The following is a 15,872-nucleotide window of genomic DNA, read 5'->3' as shown; positions in this document are numbered from 1 at the left end:
CCATATTAACAAACAACACATTCTGCAGTAATAGGCATTCTTCACACCTTTCTAAATTATTTCCCCTTGCCCATATTCCATCTAATTTGAAGGTAGGAGGGACTGAAGGCTGTTCACCTACAAAGCTCCAAAAATACTGTCCACAGTGACTTTGAGCCACAGTTATTTGTTGGTTGGTGCTGCTGTGATCATTGCAATCTGTTGTCAAAGGCTGCCTTGTATTGTAACTTCCCACAGGGCATTTGGAGAGAATGTGGCAGATAGCAGCCACGACACTGATGGCATCCAGGACTGTGGGGAGGAATGCAGAGACGATAGCACTGCTGGCACTGGAGAGAGAACCATCACTCTATCCGCAGCTAGTAACATCATGAGCTGCTCTTGTGTGGTGCTGCTGGGAAAGAGCCATAGCTCAGTGGCAGAGCATCCTCATGATGCGCATAGTTAAACGATGGAACTTGCTTCCTCAAGAGGCTGTAATGGCCACCAACTCTGATGGCTTTCAAAGAGGATTAGACAACTTCATGGAGGATGAGCCTATCAAAGGCTACTAGCCCTGATGGCTATGCTCTCCCTCCACGCTTGGAGGCAGCAATGCTTCTGAATACCATTGTTGGAAGAGTGTACTTGTGCTCAAGTCCTGCTTGTGAGTTTCACACAAGCACCTGGGTGGCCACGATGAGAACAGGGTGCTGGACTGGATGAGCCACTGGCCTGATTCAGCAGGCTCCTCTTATGTGGAAGGATCCAGTTTCAGTTCCCAGCATCTCCAGGCAGGCCTGGCAAGCATCCGGTTCTGAATCTCTAGAGAGCTACTGCCAGTCAGGCACTGACAATACTCAGATAGATGTACCAAAGGACTGAGCTAAACAGCTTCCCATGTAGCTATGTAAACCAAACCAAACAGTTATTCAAGTATTAGTAGCAGAGAACAGATGGGTGTACATACAAGCACACCAGATATGCTTGTGGCATTTTAGAGTCCAATAGCTAAAGAGCTGTTGGCTAGGGAGCTGTGTACTTTGCAATACTGCATGAACACTATGCAAGGTACAGGATTTGGTACCAACCACAAAGTTCAGAATCTTAGCGTTGTAGGAATGCCTTTCCATTTTGCAGATATGTGGTCAATGCCTAGTGAAATCCAAGGAGCTAGAGGGGATGCTGAATAAGATGCCTACTTGTCAGCACTGCTGATTGGATTTCAAAATCCTGCATAGCCTCCCTTCAGTTTCCTCACTGACCAGCAGCGGTGGAATTATGCAAAATATCACAAACCAACTCATTTTCCAAGTGGTGATCCTTATGTAGCCTAAACAGCACCACACATGAACAAGGAAGAATTACCAGGATGCCTGGATAATCAAGATTTATAGAGCTACAAATAAAATGTTAAGGGGAGCAAATCTGAAGGAGTCCAAAATACCCCAATGAGGACTGAACATGCTGATAGTTGAGAAGATGAAGAACATATATTTTTTACAAAACTAGAGAGGAAGGGGATGGAGTATCCTGAGAGCGCGCATGGTTGGCTGCCTTGAACCCCAAAAGGAGCAATCCACACACTGCAATGTTTTGCTGCTGGTCTCACTTGTAAGAAAATACAATGCAGACTGGGTTAATTTGCATAGATAGCAGAATGCAGCTCAGTAGCAGCAAATAGTTAAACTATGGAACTCATTCCTACAGGATGCAGTGATGGCCACCAAGTTGGTTGGCTTTAAAGGAGATTTAGACAAGTTCATGAAGGACAAGTCTATTAGCGGCTACTCGCCATGATGCCTATATTCTACCTCCACTGGCAGTAGCAGCTGGCCTCTGAACACCAGTTGCCAGAAACTGCAGGAGGGAAGAGTGCTGTTTTTGCTCATGTACTGCTTGCAGACTTTCCACAGGCATCTGGTTGGCCACAGTGAGAACAGGATGCTGGACTCGATGTGCCTTTGACTTGATCCAGCAGGGTTCTTCTTACTTTAAAAAGAGCTTGGCTCCCTCTAGCCAGGAGAACCTGTCCCTATTCCTTCTCAAATCAAGCAGCTGACAGCAGAGATTATAAACAGGCAACCACTGTGTGGTCACAAGATTAGCGCTGACCCAGCATGGACTCTCAAGCAGGAGAGGCTAGTGAGAGACAGGTGGAGAAGAAAGAAAGACGGCCAAGGAGACAGCTGGGGAGAGCAGAACGGTTCTGTCCAGTCATTGCAGGAGCAAAACAAGACAGGATTGTCATATCCCACCTCTCCATTTAAAAAGGAAAGAAGCAAGAAGACTTCAAGGCCATCTTACAATATGAAAAAAGAAAATAAAGGTATTACAACGAAGATGTGAAATACCATTTAAAAACCTCAGGCAAACAAGACAGACTTGGCCTAGTGCCCAGAAGAAGTAACAATGACAGCATCCAGGGACAGTGTTTCTTCCAGAGCTAGGGATTTAAAGGGTTGCTCCTGAATAAACATTTTCTAGCTTTGCACTGGGGCAGAGCATCCATCTGAAACTAGGTCCTTGAGACAAAATCACCCTTTGTTTTTATTTTATTTTAAATTCTTACATATATATCTCACTTTTCTTCCATCATGGAATCCATAAGGACAGAGGGTCAGGTCAAAGGTCAAAGGCCAGTCTAATAGCCCAGCATCCTGTTCTCACAGTAGCCAGCCTATGGGAAGCCTGAAAAATACACTTGAGTGCAACACAACAGTGTTCTCCTCACTGAATTCCTAGTCCCCATAATTTACTGCAGGAATGATCCTGGAAGTATGTATGGTGAAGTCTGGAGGAGCGCTAAAGATTTCCCTACTCCCACATACCCCTCTCCAAATAAATTTCCTTTTATAGCTGGGCATTTGGCTTCTTCGGCTTAAACATGAAATTCTCACTAAAATTTCCCCCCTGACTGCCCCTTGTGTTATAACACTATCCATAGTATTATAATGATATTTCACGACGTTTCATTAAGTTCAGTGTCCTGTGGACTCTGGCAAAGTAAAGTTCCTCTTGTTCGTTTCCTCCCCAGAGGTGGACTGAAGGGATTGGGGCTCAGAAATTCCACAAGCAGCTAGTCAGACTAGGGAGTGGCAAGAGTTTCATTCTGCCTGGTGGTAGCCTAATTTTCTGGATGGGGAGCAGGGACATATAAAAATGGGGTCTGCTAGTAATCCCCCCCTGATGTGTCACAACCCCTTTGGATTCTAGAATGCTATGGTTTTATTTTTATTTTCACTCGCAGCACAGTTTGTCTGCATGATCCCTAAACTATAAGCAGAAAATATTTTCCACCCTTTTCTTTTGTCTAGTCATCCGCCATTCACATTTTGCTCAGATTAAGTGACAAGTTGATTGGATTCAGCTTCTGATTTTGGCCACATTTCCTCAAGCATGACACCTGGCACTTAAGAGAATGTAACTTAGACATACAAAATTGTGCTGGGGCAGCTGCTAAAAATGGCAAAATTGTGATCGGCTGTCTCCTTTCTCCCCATAATGCATAGATTAGTTTTGCCTGCTCTTGCGCCATTTTCATAGACAGGCAGCAATGGTTCCATTGACCTTTGTGCAATTGCTACCCAGCGACAATGGCTAAGTATTTATGAAGGAAGTTAAGTTTCGCAGTATTTGGAGACTGGATGAGAGAACAGCGCAAGTCTAGAGCCAACAGTGTTATTTTTCAAGAACTCATATTTCAATGGAACAATATGCTCATAACAAAAGAGCTAGTATACATTTCTCTGAGCCACGGCAGAAGGAATCTGACATTGCTGGAGCTGTCAACAGAACCAAGCAGCAAAGCGGAGGCCCTGAATGCTCATAAAAAGGATATATAGTTCTTTTGAGAGCAGTGACTCTCATGCCAGTATATACCGTAACTCACAATCTAGTAATTCACCAACCAGCCATTCTGGCAGACTCCCTCTGTTCTTTCCCTACCTGCTAGCCATGCCTATTGCCCATCTGAACTGTTGCCCTGTTCCAACCCAAGGTTTGGCAAGTTTCAGTAGACAATTTGGGTATCCCTGTTGACTAAATTTTAGATCTTCTATCAGAATTTATTCTGTTCCTCTTGACACATTCTTTCTCAAGTTGTTGCCTCAAACAAACCCATGTCCAACATGGTGGAAATCTATGAGCAGTGGCAGGGGACATTAGTAGCCCACAATTATTAGAAACATTCACAGAAATCTGATTTAACAATGAGAATAGCTCCACACAGGCAAGATCTGTTAAATTCTTCTGCCACTTCAAGCAAAAATTATGATTTGGGCACTCTCCCTCTCTCCTCATGTTCATCCAAGAGCAAGAGAACTACTGCATTCAACCTTCAAGGGGATGCTTAGCTGCAGCCCCCTCCTCTTCCTCTGCTCCATGCAAGTGAATGGAACAAGGAAGAAAGGGCTGCAATCCGGAGAATAGGGAGCTTCTAAGGAGGTCAAATACCCCTTCCCAGAGACCCTGCTCTTCCACAGGCCAACACTACAAATGAGTTAATTGCAACAAGTTTATTTGATTTCTCAGATTAAAAGATAACTTCAGATTAATGTGGGGTGGGGAGGTAGAGGAAACATAGGCTAACATCTTGATGGCAACATCTTTGTGCAGATGCAAAAAAAGAAAAGGAAGCTTGCGCACCCATCCAGAAGCACTCATAGATATCCAGATGACAGTTTAGCCCGGACACTGAGGTCCAGCTCTGAGGGCCTTCTGGAGGTTCCTCACTGCAAGAAGTGAGGTTATAGGGAACCAGGCAGAGGAGCTTCTCAGTAGTGGCGCCTGCCCTGTGGAACGCCCTCCCATCAGATATCAAGGAAATAAACAATTATCTGACTTTTAGAAGACATCTGAAGGCAGCCCTATTTAGGGAAGTTTTAAATGGCTGTTGTTTTATTGTATTTTTAAGATTTTGTTGGAAGCCGCCCAGAGTGGCTGGGGAAACCCAGCCAGATGGGTGGGGTATAAATAATAAATTATTATTATTATTTAATTTACATTATTCTTTCAGTTGGGGACAAAAAAAGAGGAGGAGGAATAAGTATATGATCACAACCAAAAAAACAGTTCAGAGGATAATTTCCTGGAAAGTCTCTCCCATGCAAAAATTACTGCTTTCTAGTTTAGACTCTCCAGTTCGTCCTTTGATAAGGCTGGAGTACCAGGTACGCTTTTGCTTTGGCACAAGTGAAAGAGATTGCAGTAATGTTTGTGCCTTGAGGCAACTACCTCCCCAGAGAAACTTGAATTTCTCTTTGGCATTCACTTGATTACTTCAAGGTTAAAGCCAGGAGGATAGAATCATGGATAGAATCAATCGAGAAGATAAATGTTTGATAATGTTGTAATTAGAATCCCAAGCCCAAAGAAGTGTTTGGGAAGGAAAGTTCGAAATAGGATGGGGTGGTGAGCAAAAGAGAGCCATGAACCATGTAGGAAGTAAACGGAGCATGCTCAGCCCTTGTAATTAAAAGGACTGCTGTTTCTTTTTGCTGCTTCCTTTGGTTAGGAAATAATAAACGCTGCCAGCAGCTGGCAGAGCTGGTCACTTACAAGGGCCGAGTTATATTTCCCAGAGATTCCTGGGAAGAGGGACTGACTATTAAACCACTCTGGCAATTGTAGCTCTGTGAGGGGAGGAAGGGTTTTCTAAGAACTCTCAGCACCCTTAAACTGCAGTTTGCATGATTCTTTGGAGGAAAGCCATGACAGATTGATGTGGTATAATACTGCTTTAAATGTGTAGTGCAGTTAAGGCCTAAACCAGGCAGCTGAGGCTCCCTGGAGTAAATAAGACCTTGTACCAGCAGTTTGAAGTTTATTGTCAAATTTCTTTTTGCTTTGTACTTACATATTTCATTTAAGATTGCTTCTTTTGCAACATTGAATTTATTGAATGTTTGCTAAATTGTTGGGTTTTGTCTTCTTTGAACTTATTGGCATGCCTTGCAAACTGCTTTCTCCCTAAACATCCATTTCCACCTTCAACCTGCAGAGTGCATATCCTTGCCCTCAAATATTGGCTATAATTTTTATAAGGGGACAGGCCCCATTTTATTATTTTCTGCTTTCAAGATGTTGAGTCTTAACAATACAGCGATTCCATCTCGGCCCATGTAAGAGGAAAATGAGCAACTTTAGCAGGCTGGCACTGAGAGCAAAACCGAAGCATGGAACACAGGAACACAGAAGTTCAAACAAAAGCACACACACCACACAACCATCCGTTCTATACTCACTGGAATTTTGTTTGGATGTTGTTCTCGGATCTGCTGTACTTCTTTACAACGATCCGCTGTAAAAGGGGGAAAATAGCAGATTTAGGAATTTGGAAGACTTTTCCTGGCTATTTTTTTCAATAAAAAAATTGGGGGGGGGGACCTTGCAAATGTTTGCAAGCAGGATTATACAACTCATACCAAACTGGGACAGTGGTCAGAATGTAGCAGTTACAGCAATAAATAAGAATATTTGCTATTTATATAGCAATCCCCCCATCTATGGGAAGTCTTGTATATCACCTGACGTCTACCCACACCCAAGTACCATGCAGATTAGCAAGCTAGATAACACAAAGTATGCTTCTAGACAAGTGCTTATTATGGAATCGGTGCTGCTCATGCACACAATGCTGTTGTTTATTTGCCACATCCACATGAGGCCATTGGCATCAAAATGTCACCCTGAATCTTCCATCCCTGCCCCATTTAATCCCAATTTCCCCCTTCCCATGGAAAATCAGAAAACCTGCTGCCAATGACTGGCTTGCAACATTAAGTCCTTGTCTGGAAACACCAAAGTACAGAGCTGCTACAGCAATGAGATGGTAATTTACATTGACCTACATGTAACTAAGCTGGACATTATCCACATTGTGAAAGGCTTATGCCAGCTCATCAGGAAAGCATTCAGGAAGGAAGCCAAACTTCTGATGTAAAAGGATGCCTTAGCCTATGCAGATTACAGTGGTACCTCGGGTTAAGAACTTAATTCGTTCTGGAGGTCCGTTCTTAACCTGAAACTGTTCTTAACCTGAGCTACCACTTTAGCTAATGGGGCCTCCTGCTGCCGCCCAATTTCTGTTCTCATCCTGAAGCAAAGTTCTTAACCCGAGGTAATATTTTTGGGTTAGCGGAGTCTGTAACCTGAAGCGTATGTAACCTGAAGCGTCTGTAACACGAGGTAGCACTGTATTATTTACGGGATGTCTATGCTATTTCTCCGTCACTCAGCGCCCTCAAAGCAGCTTACAAAACACACATGCTCCATCTCCTTATAACTAGGACAATCAGGAAGACTACTTTATACGTTCGTTTTTTAAGGCATATCCATGAAGTCTCAGATAAACATCCGAAAACATGTGGATGGGACATGCATTTGAAAACAAGCAGATCATACACCTGCCCTCACCAGGGCATCACAAATAGCTGCAGCTCTCTGCCGAGTACACACTGCAGCAAATCCAGGTTTGTCCCTATAGAACATGTGAAACAGCCCACATAAATTAGTAGACTCAAAAAATGCAGAATGAAATACTCTATGCCAGACATCCCCCAACTCGGCCCTCCAGCTGTTTTGGGACTACAATTCCCATCATCCCTGACCACTGGTCCTGTTAGCTAGGGATGATAGGAGTTGTAGTCCCGAAACAGCTGGAGGGCTGAGTTTGGCCATGCCTGCTCTAAGCACATTCATTAGGAGGGAAAGAAAAATCTTCTTAGTTCCGTTCAGACATGGTTTCCACATTGTTACAGAGATTTCACTGCTTGTGTCTCCTGATGCCAGATATATTTCTGATAAACTGAGTCCTTTCTGTTGGGGATAATTCAGACTGAAATTCCCAGGTGTCAAAAAAGATTATTTATGTATGCTACTACTGTGGCCCGTATTTTGTTAGTCCCCAAATGGAAAATGAGTGAGGTCCCAACCAAAGAAGAATGGCGACTTAAGTAGATAGAATATGCACAACTTGCAGACTTAACATATAGAATAAGAGAACAAGAAGAATGTATGTTTAAAGAAGATTGCAAAATGTTATATGTGTACAGCTGAAAACGCTGGCAACATTAAGATAAATTCAACAGTGTAAATAAGTTCTGATGGATGCAATAATGAAATACTGATTGGTATAGTTTTTGTAAAATATGCAGGAATTTATGATATGTAAAGTGAACCGTGGAAAGAGAAGAAGGGAAGTCACTGATACCTTAAGGATGTAAAATGAGTATTTTAAATTGTAAAACAGAAGATTCAATAAAAAATACATTTAAAAAAGGAAATAATTATTATTTTAACAAGTGTTTGAAGTGCTTCCAATGGTCCATAAAACAAGTATATAAAATTAAGGCCAGTATTATTATCATCATCATCCCTGTATAACAGATGGGAGGCTGAGAACAGAGACAAGTCCAAAACCATCAGGTGATTTTGAGATGACCCAACATAACCCAAACTAGGAAGTTCCAGCACCCAACTGGTACCCTTAACTACCATAGTAGCTCACATACACCTATAGTTCTGCACATTAGCTGCACCCTCTTGCTCATGGTGCATTTCCAATATCTAGGAGAAGTTGTCTCCTTCAGGCTTGGGACTTAGGATATAGCTAAGCCAGCCTTTTTCATGCAAACTCGGCATGACATGTTATTCTGCAGTGACACAAGAATTTAAATGAGAAAGAAGTGGAAGGGTCCGTCCGGTGCATTTGTGAGTAATGAGCCAGCCCAAGTGCAAAGCTCAGCGCTACTGCACCATCAAAGACCATTCAAATTTAGTATAATCTATATGTCACCCATTTGCGCACTACAAATGCATATGCTGTCAGCTGCTCACAGTATGTCACGGGTGAACCAGACACACACACACACCAGTAATTTATATGCATGAATATTTTTCACATAAAAGCATTGAAGTGAGGATAGAAATAATAGAGCCAGTAAAGCCCAAAAGCACTTTTGGATCCACTGAGATTACAGGGATTGAAGAAATGTGCAAATATTTCTAGTTTCAACATGCCAACCCCCCTCCCCAATAAGCAGACCATTTCTCTGCATTCACCCTCATGGTTCCATCACAGCTAATGGCTACCCAGCATCTGATACAAGTGAAGATGAGAGTTGACTGTTCTGTGTCAGATCCACTGTGGAAAAGTCAGCCAAGCTAAAATTGCCAAGAAGCACCCAGATCACTGGGAGGAGGGGGAGGGAAGCAATCTGCAAGCCATTATCCTACAGATCAAGCAAGTTTAAACTGGAATGAGGAATAAAAGGGAGGAATTTAGTACAGAGAGGTATTAAATCTATTGCCATCTTTAGAACACATATTTTTTATGTAGGAAGAAACTGAAAGGCAAAGGACTATGGAAAACTGATAAGAAGAAGAAGAAGAAGCGTTTGGATTTGATATCCCGCTTTATCACTACCCTTAGGAGTCTCAAAGCGGCAAACATTCTCCTTTCCCTTCCTCCCCCACAACAAACACTCTGTGAGGTGAGTGGGGCTGAGAGACTTCAGAGAAGTGTGACTAGCCCAAGGTCACCCAGCAGCTGCATGTGGAGGAGCTGAGACGCGTGTGGTGGGTTTTCCTGGCTGTGGGAGCTGCAGGTGGCCATCTATGTTTCCCACAATGCCCTGGAGCCATCGACGGCACTATGGGAAGTTGAGTATGGCTTGTATCCAATGCGGCACTAAGTAAGCATCCCATCAGTGCAAGTATTCATGCTTGCACAGCAATACAGATACTCCCTCTTTACCAAAGTGTTAGAAGCCATAGTCCTCAAACATCCAGAGCAGCTTCATTAAATAAGAAAGAAAGTGATAGCCAGGACAGAAGGACTGGGAGAAAAGGAGTAGGAGTCCTTTCTTGAACATTTGAGACCAACATTCTACATCTCTGCTTGGAATGGACCAGGAGTCAACATGGATAACTAATACTGTATAACCTCTCTCTTAAGGAACATTCCAAGGCTAAAATACTGTATTTTTCGCTCTATAAGACGCACCAGACCATAAGACACACCTAGTTTTTGGAGGAGGAAAACAAGAAAAAAAATATATTGAATCCCAGAAGCACAAACAGCAAGAGGGATCGCTGTGCAGCGAAAGTAGCAATCCCTCTTGCTGTTTGGCTTCTGGGATAGCTGTGCAGCCTGCATTCGCTCCATAAGACGCACACACATTTCCCCTTACTTTTTAGGAGGGAAAAAGTGAGTCTTATAGAGCAAAAAATACGGTACCCCTCTCAGCTCCTTGGAGGAAGACTGGGATACAAGTGGTACCAATAGATGCTCTATCAAAAGACAGCTACTCTATTTATTGGTAGCAGCAGAAGGGAGTTTAGGTCAAATGAGAAGATGTATGTGAGGCATGTATGGCCCTAGTTTCAGTTATGTTGAACGCTTGCAATTAATTTCAGTGGAAAGAACAATCAAGAGGAGTAAGTGAATGTGGGTGGCAATCCTGGCTCCAGTGCATGATCAGCAGGGCCGATATGGCTGGATAAGAAGGTCTCCTCCTCCCTCTTTGCTCCATGCACATCCCTACAGAAACTGTGCACTTGGTGGAAGAAAGTGACCTCGCCAGAATGAAAAATGCCACACCAGCAACATTATGTTTATAAGCTGCACTGCCTCACAGTAACTTCTGTTTCAACTGGGAAGTGAGGGATGTTATACCTGACAAAACAAAACAGTAAAAATAAAATAAAAAAATACTTCCACTTAGTTACAAAAGTAGCTGGAGGTGATTTTGTATTGGTAAACAGGAATCCGCCAGGAGTAAACGAAGCCTGCCACTAGTATAATATCCCATCAGTCACTGTTGAAAATGGGATGCTGGACTTGATGGTTGCACAAAGATAAATCCAAAAGAAAGAACAAGACTAAAATCAAATTATCACATGCAAACTATCTCAGGTAACCTCCAGCCCCAGCAAAGCTGACAGTAAGCAGAGAGGTCGGAGCTTTGTTTGCAAGGGGATTTCATTATTAGCAGCAAGGTAGATAAGAACACTAACTCTGTGCAATATCTGTTATCATTCCACTTGCCGTCAAGCAGGAACAGCAAGTTCTTGGGGAAACAGGGCACAAGGTTGCCTCACTGCAATCAACAAACCAAGACAATGTTACTGAGGGGGTCTTGCAAGTGTTTTCTAAACTCGCAAAGAATCTAATTAATCAACCATGTCCTCAAATGGGTAACCTTAATAAGGGGGCACACAAAGCAGATCCTAGCCTTTTAGTTGGCTAGGTTTATTTATGTTTCTGCAGGCTCGTCACTTCTGTGGGTTTACAAGAGTAGGACCATCCAGATATTGTTGAACTTCAATTTCCTATATAACCAATGGTTATATAATCCAGCAACATATGGAGGGCCACAAACACTTGTTTGCAAGGTTACTGTAAGGATTACTCTCTAGCCACCAACCTCCCAGAAACCTATATAAGGAGGATTCTCCCCTTACTATCACAAACAATTTTTCCTTTCCCACTTGGCTCCCTTCCACAACATACCAGAAACAGGGAGTATTCTTTGTTGGTGTCCCTTGCTGTATTCTTGTGAGTGCAATCCAGTGGTATGCCTGAGCCTCTCCCTTTCCAACCCCATTTTGGATAGCAAGGAAGCAGGGAGCAGCTGCTGGTTTTCCCCCACCCAACTCTCACTTTTAGCAATGGCTCACTGCTAAATTATCACAGCAAGGCAGTGTCACAGAAATGAGAGGGTTGGTAAGCTGCATAGGGTCATGCTACAGAGTAAAATTCTACATCCCAGTCTCCTTATGTGAATAAATAGAGGTCCAGCATGCCGCAATCAGAGAGCAATGATGAACCTAGAGAGCTACAAGAAAACCAAGTCACGCAAGATCAAAACACCCTCCTGGAGTGGTTGATGCATCCTGGAAGAAAAATGCTATCCGAACACCAAGAGAAAATGGTAAGCAAGACTTTGAGTGTGAAGCAAAACAGACCCTTCCACTAAGTGAAACCCATGGAGCACTGCTTTGCTGCAGACAAAAGCACCAAGCACTGCTTGGCTAACCATCAGAATTTGTCCCTGTGAATCCAGTTTTGGTTTTCATATGCAGGCACATATGCACAAAAAAGGGGAACAGAAAAGTACTTCTAAACTGAAGCATCTTGTCGGCCCAAGAGGTAGAACTGGGACAAAATATTTGGAGACATAACACAAATGGAAAACACCAGGCCCAGCAACATCTATCCATCCTCCCACCCACCAGCACCCAATCTAAGAGTCTTTTGTGGCTTGAAAACTGCCACCCAAACTTTCAATTGTAAGTTGGTCTACATAAATTCATTATTGCAACTTGCTAAGTTTGTAGAGCTTGGAAAGGGATTTGCTTGGAAAGGGATTTGCGAATCATTGACTGCAAACACTGGCAAGAAATCTGCTCCTTGGGGCTATCATTTCGTTTGCCCTGTGCTTTATCGTTGCAACAAAAGACAAAGACGACTCTTGTGGCACAGTCAGGGTTAACACGTTTATTGTGGTAGCAGATGGCATACACACCTGATTAAGTAGACAGGGCTTAGCCCATGAAAGCTTATGCCATAATAAATTTGTTAGTCTTGATAGAGGTGCCGCAAGTCTGAGTTGTTATTGTTGGATAGTTACACCCACTACATGCTAACCTTTTAAATGGGTGCCAATGCACCAAGCCAAATTACCTCTGAGTTAGAGGACACCAAACCTGCCAGTTCCATCGCCAGCCAGCACCTCCCCGCTTCTGTTAATACATTACACGTCACATTGCAATCAAGCAAGTCAGGACATTTCATAAGTGGCTGGCGTTTTCTCAAAACAGGTCAGCCATAAGTTAGGCAGCTTCAGCTTCATTGTAGCCCCAGTAATGGTAGATGACAGAGAGAGGTTTGGTCCCAATAAGGTTTCCAAAAGGGGAAACGGATAAATATTAAAACACAAGTCTGACAGATGGATATTTTTGCACAGAGGCTGTTAGTTACACATGCTACAAAGAGATTTATGTCACAATCCTGGAGAGTCATGTACTGTATTATAATTGTACCAGAAGCTACAAACAAAAGCCAATCAGGCCTAGCTGATTAAGTACTTGCAGTTCTGTCCTATGCGCTTTCTGGGAAGGAGCCCTGATCAAGGACAGTTTAAAGACCTTGATTTCATGGTCACTGATGGAGAGACAACCAACCCCTGGTCACATGTTCAGGGGAGAAGAGAAGCTGGAGTGTCAACAGCACAGTCAAACTCAGAGTCTCTCTTTCTTTCCAAGATAAATAATAATGGAAATAGCAGGAGGCTGTTTATATCTGATGTTAACAGTTCCAGTGAGAACACAGTGACCTGTGAATAAACCCAAGATAATAAAGGGGGTGCGTCTAGGACATCTTAGAAGCACAAGTTCCCATCGATAATCTCTGAAACCTGATTGCTTAAGTCCTAAAGCCAAGAGATGAAGAAGAGGGAGAGTGGCAATGTACAAGAAAACAAAATCCACAAGGAGTCCTGTGCAGATATTCGATAGTGTAAACAACTGAACTTGTGAAGAGTGCCTTGGGAGACACCTGCTCATTAACGGTTCCTCATCATCCTGGGAAAGTGATAAACAAAACTGGGGGAGTGGGGGTTGATTTTGAGGAAGGATAACTGTAATGAGTGTTTTCCTCACACTCTGTGACATCTGGTGGGGAGAAACCTCTTGGCTTTCCCACCATCCAACAGGCTGGTGGCCACTCCATAACGTTCTTTCAGGGGTGGCTGGCTAGAACCAGTTACCAAATTCAGTGGCAGATCTGGGAAAACCGGTCCTTTTACATGAGCTGCCAAGACCACTCTCTTTAGGCAAAGCTCTTAAAAGAAAGATGTTGCTTTAATGCCACCCCTCTGATTTAATTTGTATTAACAATGTTTTGTTGTGATGGCTGCTAATTTTTATGAAGACATTTTATGAGATGGGGTTTGGAGCTAAATGACATCTCAGGGGTCCCAGTGAGAAGATTTTGGAAAAGACTCAGGATTAAAAAGTGCAGAGAGTATATAGGAAACCAGTTGGGCCATGTTTGGGCCTTTGCCTGGTCATGATGCAGGTTTAACAAAACTATTATTGGTCTGGAGGGATCTGGAAAGATGACACATCGGGATTCCCCTTCCCTCCTCAAAACTATGGAATGTGTTCATGCAGTTGTCTGCGAATGGAAAGGACAAGGCACGCAGCTTGTACTTTGGAACAGAGAATCAGAAAGCAAATCCAGAGGTCTGAGATTTTTTGCGGGGAGGGGATCTGTTGGGAGTGCTAAGCTGTGATCCACCTGTACTCAGCTTGTTAAATAAATACAAATACTACAAAACACCTAAGACCTCATTCCTAGTGCTGCTCCCCTGAAACCTCATAGCTTGGAGGACTGGGCTAAGCACACAACTATATTCTTCTTTGCTTGTTAACACATTTTGAGAACAGTAAGTAGGATATAATTTTTTTGCCAAAGAAACAAATAAAGTAGCTGTTTTCTTGGATGTTAATGAAAGGCACTTGCGCTTTGAGTACCTTACTGCTGTAGGAAAGAGAAGACCAAGTAATTCTGGCAAAGCCACCAATGACATACAGTAGTACCTCTGGTTACAAGCTTAATTCGTTCCGGAGGTCCATTCTTAACCTGAAACCGTTCTTAACCTGAGGTAACACTTTAGCTAATGAGGCCTACCGCTGCCCCACCGCACAATTTCTGTCTCATCCTGAGGCAAAGTACCTGAGGTACTACGTCTGGGTTAGCAGAGTCTGTAACCCGAAGTGTTTGTAACCCAATTTGTTTGTAACCCAAGGTACCACTGTACTTCCCTTGCAGCTTGTGACTTGGGGTCACTTCCACACCATGTTTAGAGCACATGACTTCCCCCAAATAATAATAGGAACAATAATTTACCCCTTGTAGAACTACAATTCCCAGGATTCTTAACATACTACGTTTCCCAGGATTCTTTGGAAGAAGCTATGTGCTTTAAATATACAGCATGGATGCAACTCAAGAAATGGGGAGGGGGTATCAACAGCTTATAGCCATGGCAATATGAAGTTTGGCGAGAGAATAAGCAAGCAATGTTCCAGTGACACCACTGAATGACTGTAACTTCAAAACTATCTAGCAACCAGCTGAATCCTCTCTTACCACTACATGCTTATTTCCCTCCTTCTTTTCAGAGTGGAAATATTACAGGTAGATAGTTTAAGAGGGTGTATTACCTGCCCACTCACAAAAGTCTTCAAACAAAACCTCTCTGCAGCATAAAATTATTATCAGTTGTTACTGCTGTTTTTTAAAAAGTTCTCTTCTTGAAGTTCAAGTGTCCCAATGTTAGAGAAGAATGAAGAGGATACTTATGCCAGATCAGAGCCTTTAGGTTGTCATTTTTCAAAAATAACCTCTCTTGCCCCAGTCCTAAAGTTTAACACACACTTTTGAACGCGGCATTAAGAGGGGGGAGGTGTCTCAATCCGCTTTCATACATGCATGCAATCTGTTTCTGGGAGAACAACAGTTTTGTTGAATGAGGACCTTCTGATCCGGGCCGTAGCATTGTTAAAGCTCTTAAATGTATGGAAGAATAGGTTCTGCAAAGGAAGAATAAGCTTGGCTTTTGCAAAGGGAAGTTTGGCATGACTCACCCTATTAGAGTTATTCGAAGCATTATTAAGTATGCAGTTGGAACAGGGCCCAAGAAACAATTATGGGCCCTCACCCACCACATGCACCCCTCAATGCAAGGAAGTGTTTTAGCTTTTCCCAAACCTAAAGAGGGGAGGAAGTGATATTCCTGGACAGCACAGCCTACAGGGAACCCACCCTTGCTTACTGAAGTCTCTAAAAGACAACAGGTTTAGAAAAAAGCCTTCTCTTGGAG

General features: G+C 43.0%; 1 protein-coding gene across 1 annotated transcript in view; it reads right to left on the bottom strand.

Annotated features, from left to right (window-relative positions):
- The window catches only part of MAP1LC3A (microtubule associated protein 1 light chain 3 alpha), a 36,414-nt gene that overhangs the window by 9,398 nt on the left and 11,144 nt on the right, over window positions 1–15,872 (bottom strand). The window contains exon 2 of the mRNA XM_083619290.1: window positions 6,225–6,280. Coding sequence (XP_083475416.1) covers window positions 6,225–6,280 — 56 coding nt within the window. The remainder of the gene's footprint in view (window positions 1–6,224; window positions 6,281–15,872) is intronic.

Source organism: Podarcis filfolensis (assembly GCF_964270895.1).
Source record: "Podarcis filfolensis genome assembly, chromosome: 6".
Taxonomy (NCBI): domain Eukaryota; kingdom Metazoa; phylum Chordata; class Lepidosauria; order Squamata; family Lacertidae; genus Podarcis; species Podarcis filfolensis.
This window is presented reverse-complemented; position numbering and strand designations above follow the sequence as displayed.